Source organism: Amblyomma maculatum, chromosome 4 (assembly GCF_055883805.1).
Source record: "Amblyomma maculatum isolate TAMU_Amacu chromosome 4, ASM5588380v1, whole genome shotgun sequence".
Taxonomy (NCBI): Eukaryota; Metazoa; Arthropoda; class Arachnida; order Ixodida; family Ixodidae; genus Amblyomma; species Amblyomma maculatum.
In genome coordinates, this window is record NC_139347.1 from 206,645,223 (window position 1) to 206,651,222 (window position 6,000).

Sequence of the window (6,000 nt, forward strand, 5' to 3'; positions counted from 1 at the left end):
AATCCCGGCCTTGGCGGCCGCTTTTCGATGGAGGTGAAAAGCAAGGCGCCTGTGTGCTGTGCGATGTCAGTGCACGTTAAAGAACCCCAGGTGGTCAAAATTTCCAGAGTCCTCCACTACAGCGTCTCTCATAGCCTGAGTTGCTTTGGGACGTTAAACCCCACAAAACAAACCAAACCAAACCTAAATATGAAAATGACGATGTACCTTGGCAGTAGGCACGTGGGTAGGCGAGCAAAACCTCAAGTGAAAATGTTGTACTAACTTCAAAGCTGATTTATTTGAAGAAATCAATTATTTTCTTCTGCCGTGTGCAGCAAACACGACCGTGCACTACATTACACCACTACAGCACATAAACCTTCCACTTTCCGGAACACCTCATTGCGTGCGTGATTGCACCGAGCAATGAAAGTACCGACTTTTCTTGTCTCGGTCTTTCATAATGATCGCAGCAGTCGATGGGGCAATGCTAGCTATCTGCAGAGGCCGAATCGCTTTTTCCCTGGGTCGATTTCTTGCAGTGAAAGCAGCTGCGTTCATATCTTCTTGGCACTTCGCTGGCTAATATCGTTGCCAATCTCGCACAAACTTCGCAATAAGATAATTTGTGGCAAAAAAAAATAAATAAAATACCATCCCGTACGCACGAACTCACGAATGACCGAGCCGCGTATGGCACACAACACAGGAAGAAAAAAAACGCAGGCAGCTAGTCCGGTTGGTTACCGCGTAATAAGCCATAGCTTCGTGGTGGCACTAGGAGCTGGTCCTAGATGTCCTGATGATGACAGCTACAGCCCACGGACCATACACACAGAATTGGCGGTTTCTGTTTCGTTTCAGCTGCGGCGCTGTTAATTTTAGCCGAATTCGTAATGCTGATGTTGCAAAATTATAGAAGAAGAAATAAAATATGTTCGTTATTCTAAAATAGTTTTATATTGAAAACATAGCAAATCTGCCGGGGATTCTTAAAAAATTTGTTAATTTGAAAAATTCGTTAATGTGGTGTTCGTAGTAACGAGATTTCACTGTAATGATCTACCCGAGCACGCTATCGCCGCCTTCTAGCGCGCGCGCGCACAACGAGGCCAGCTAGGTTCAATAGCGCTCCAAAGATGGCGCTTGCTACTATACTAGCAGAGGACTCTCGTGGGGATAAGTGGTGTGATGATTATGCAAGGAAAAAACATTCCAATTTTTGATGCCCAATTGGGGGGGGGGCGAGCATTATGTGAGTAAATACGGTATAATAGCTGCCAGAGGATGCCGAGATGTTCTGGCATTAGAATATTGAAGACGCTGTCTTTCACATTTAAAGGGGCGTAGAGAATGAACTGTAGTTGGCCTTTATTGATGTATATTACTACAATGTTCCACTAACTTTATAAGTTAAAAAAAGGGCAAAGAAAATTGAAATATACTGGTATCATTGGCTGCTCTTTAGTAGCTCCTACAGTGTCATGACTCAGTACTTTTGGGTGTCGTGACTAGACACTAGTTGTGGTCATGACTGACTTGCACAAGTCATGGACTCCATAGTCATGCACATTGAATCTCCAATCTGACTCATGACAGGCGACTGTCTATGACTCTTCACTAAACTATAGTCACTCGCATGACACGACATTTACACGCCACTTGTCATTACATACACATGACTACCAGTTTCATCTTAATGTGATATCATATCACACGTTACATTTTTCTTCCACTTCTGCGCACACGTTTTCGCAAACATAGCCGAGTAAAGCTTTTGCCTTGATAACCTGTTTTGTGTGCAGTTGTGCTGGCGGTGGCGGTACCCAGGCTGGATCTGTTCATTCCGCTGGTCGGCGCCTTGGCAAGCAGCAGCTTGGCGCTCATATTGCCTCCGCTGCTGGAGCTCTTCACTCTGTGGGAGGGCGACCAGGGCAAGCTCACGTGGACGTGGCTGTGGGCCAAGAACCTCTTCATCTCACTGCTCGGAGTGCTGGGCTTTGTGACGGGCACTTTTGTCACCATCACTGAGATCGTTAACACCTTCTCGAATAACCCGGGGGGTGGAAGCCCGCCGGCATGATTGCGTACAGTGCCTTGGCTACACACTTTCTTTGTTTTGCACATGGGACAACACTCGTCCTGGTCACGTGTCTGAACCGCACTGGGTTTGTGCAGCTGCCCACAAGTCCCGGAACGAGGCACTCGTCTTGTCTTTCTCATGTGAACTCGACGAGACAGAGGGTTTCCGTAGAGTTGAAGCAAAATTAATCATGTATGTGCGTTATTGGCAGCCGTGCCAGCTGTTCAAACTCCACTGTCTGCTCAAATAGGGAACGGCTGTCGTCGGTGTTTTGCATTGAGATTTATCTTTTTCTCTATTACAAGGGTGCTGCATGTGTAGCTACTTTTATCGAGAAACATGGGGGATATGTTGCTCAAGCAATCATTGATGGCCAAACTGGACAAAGTGCATGAACAGTCACCCTTTTTTTGTGTGTGATATTGCAAACCTTGTGCGGCAGTTGGGTCAACACAACAGTGGACCTCCTGGCAGTTGTAAGGAATGTGGGCATTTGATGCTGCACAATCTGATGGGTGCTTAAGAACATGTGCTTAGCTGAATTCGGAAGGAAGTGGCAGTGTCTGCTCACACATTTGCTGTCGTGACTTGATATTTCTGTTTTAGGTCTTGGGGAATCAACGCGGACATATTTTGTATGCGCACTACTGTCTTCTGGTGGGCAGTTGGCTTCAATGTGGCAGGTTTCGACAACTCGATTTCTTGGGAAAATATGATAGCACTTGTCTACACTTTACCATAACGTGAACTGAGGCTTGCGGCCGCACCACATTTTGGACTGTAGCTATGTGACACATAAACTGTGTGCATTACTTTTGTTTAGGATGTGGATCACCCTCTGAGGATGTGGCTGATGCAACACTTGAGGGACAGTTGTGCACATATTTATTCCGTCAAGACCTACATTCGCAGCTCTGTTGAAAAAAAAATGTGCCGCTTTGGGAGGCATGTGCTTTGAAATGTATGCTAGCCAAGGGCATTGTTGCCACAGCTGTTAAGGGCTGTGGAATTTTTATACGACGTTCCTGTAGGCTGCTGACCTACCTAGCGAAAGCGCAGTCGGCTGATACGTTAGTAGTGCTACCATCTAGGCTACGCTTTCTGCTTGTAGTAGCTGCAGCTTTCTTTCATTGTCTTCCTTGAGCAAAAGGCATGGCTAATGTCATCAGGGTGTCCGGCCACATTCCATGATCCGCTTGTTCTTGTTTGCATTTGCTTCCACCATGAAGTGGCAGATGTATGCATTTTGCAGGTTGTGCTGCAAAATTTGCTTCTCTCTTTTCTAATCAGTGTCGGATGCCTTGTGGGCTTGTTTTACTGCACATTTTTTTTTAAATCTTAATTGATTGTTGCTATTTGGCTGTTGTTGTAGCTTGGTATGTGACGCATTGTACTAATGTGCATTTGTTGTGAATGATTACTGTGATTAATGCCGGTGCTTTGTACTGAGATTTATAGTTTAGCTGTCACATGCACTGTCTTCCGTTGTGACTGGGATTACCCCAGTGACTACTTTTACCACAAGTCTTACTGTGTTCCGACAGTTGCCAAGGATACTGATGATAGCAGTGACCTTCCGTTGACCTAAAGTTGCGACCGCAGACAAAGAGTCTGCAGGCCAAAGGCATAATTTGTTTTATTACCAGCTTTGTTATTTTTAATTCTGAATGCATTTTTTCTGTAATTCAGAAAGTGTAAACTGATGGAATTGTATGCGGCAGCTTATGTTGCCGGAAAGCAGAACACCTACGAATCGTTTATTTTATTTCACAAAGGACAGTTTTACAAAACACTCATCGTTGCATGTGCTCTTAAGGACGCCAAGTAGAGAAGCTTGCCAGTAGCTACTGCAAAGTTGCTAGACCGAGCATATTGCAGCGTAACCACCGTGAAACAGGTTAGCAGTGACGACTATTGGGATCATAGTCCCTATGAGAACATTGTCAGTGTGTAATCAGCTAGGTTGGGTGGGCTGATTAATATGACATTAATGGTCTTTTGGGTCAAGTATGAGTTTGACGATCGCCTGTGGAATTCACGACTTCATTTCTTGTCGAGGAAGAAACCTTGAGAGACATTCTGATTTTGTACGCGAAAGTGGGGCTAGGTTTTTAGTGCCAGCAACTTTATGCAACAAGCATGCGCCAGAGATATTGCACAATATTTAGGACTCTTTTCACCTCGGCATGAGCCTTTTGGAAGCAGTTTTGGTTTGTGTACACGTGCATGTGTGTGATGGAGTCTAAATTCATGTCTTGTTCCAGTAATTCCTTGTTTCGTTTTAGTTCTCACGCAACTTAAATGTTGTACGGCTTTGTGTGAGCAATGCATTGTGGTGTGCACTATTGTTTTGCTGGGATGGTTGTTATGATGATGCTAACTGGAGAGGGCCTTTTCTTCATTCAAGGGCTTGCATCTTTCTAGTCTCATAATTTCACCCGTAATTGAAACATGCCTCTCTCGACGAGCAGCAGTGGAGCATGTATTGTGCGTTGAGGCACATCAACGAAATGTGCAAAGCGTGTCGTGCTTGGGTGGATTAATTAGTGCGTATGGTGCCGTTAGTGCCTTCACTGAGCGAACCACGCCTTTGGTGCATTGCTGCATCGTGCACAGACGTGCCAATCTGTGATATCTTGTTTCTTCTGTGAGCATTGCAATCCATGTGCCTTACATTCAGGCCAGCAACGTGAGGATGGGACAGTCAGTGGGGCCTAGTACTTTTTATTCACAGCCTTTCTCTTGTTATTGATTGAAATTATTTAACTTCTTAAATGTGGCTGTTGTCATTGTGTCTGGGTGATTTCTATGTGGTTGATTTGCCTGTATGCCTTTTCATCTGATGCACTGATAAACTGTATATATATGAAACTGGGAAATTCTCACTTCAAGAGCACGTGTAGTCTTTTCTGTGAACAAAACTGTTCTTTTTTAAGCACCAGAGATTTTGTTAATGGCTCTTGCCTGAAAAATCAGTCAGTATTGGCTGCTCTGTTCGTCCTTGTCGGTTTCAATGAAGCCTTAATTGCCAAGCATTGTCAGTCAATCTTCCAAAGCTTAGCTAATCATTTCATTCGGTCTTGCTAAAGTATGTGGCTGTTTTGTCATATAGGGACCATAATTCTTCCTTTTTATGAGCCTGGTTAGAAACATATTTGTATATATGTTGTGCACTTTTGTATATATTTACATCTACATTCATATTATACAATTTGATGCGAGTTATAATAGTATTTAGGTATAAATAAATGGAAAAGTATTGTATTCATTTGTGCAGTTCCTTCCCGCAGGGGGCATCTGTTAAAGCAGATGTTTGTGTGTTCTGTACTGGGGAAATCGGCAGTTGCCTTTTCCTATCCCCCCTTCATCTTTCCCTTTCCTATCTCCTTTCTTACAACTGTCCTGTCTTCTCTCTTCTTATTGTTTTTTTTTTTTCCTGGCGGCAAGGGTTAACCTTGTGTGGAGTAGCTAACCTGAGTTGCCCCATATTCGCTTATTAGTTATGGTGTACAGTTGGCATGGGCAGGGCTTGCTTCGAGCGCCTGTCCTGTCCCCTAATTGGGCTCTATGGTGGGTGGGTGGCACCATGGCTGAAAAACAGCAATTTTTTATGGCTTCCTCCTCATAACTGAATGATCGCCTCCGTAAAAAGAGGCGGACCGAAGCAGCTTCTCAGTTCTTCCCAAAAGAACGAATGTTCCCCAATTACCTTGTTATTCACAGTGAAAACACTGAAAAACAAGCTCGTCTGATATCACCATTCATAGTTTCAAAGTGCCTCACAGACGTTCTAGGCCCCGATTACAAAGTAACTAGCTGAGCAGCAGGGATCTCTTGCTCGAACTTCAAACCTAAGATCAGTACTCCAACCATCAGAAACTTGTGACGTTTGGCAGCATTCTACTAAGTGTCACTGCTCACAGATCTCTCAACAT

General features: G+C 44.3%; 1 protein-coding gene across 5 annotated transcripts in view; it reads left to right on the top strand.

The window, feature by feature from the left end:
* LOC146194078 (proton-coupled amino acid transporter 1-like) overlaps positions 1-5,329 on the top strand; it is a 122,477-nt gene extending 117,148 nt beyond the window's left edge. For all 5 annotated transcript variants that reach the window (XM_084602973.1, XM_084602976.1, XM_084602975.1 and 2 more), the window contains one exon: positions 1,788-5,329. In XM_084602973.1, coding sequence (XP_084459099.1) covers positions 1,788-2,065 — 278 coding nt within the window. In that variant the 3' untranslated portion in view covers positions 2,066-5,329. The remainder of the gene's footprint in view (positions 1-1,787) is intronic.
* Positions 5,330-6,000: the final 671 nt, after the last annotated feature.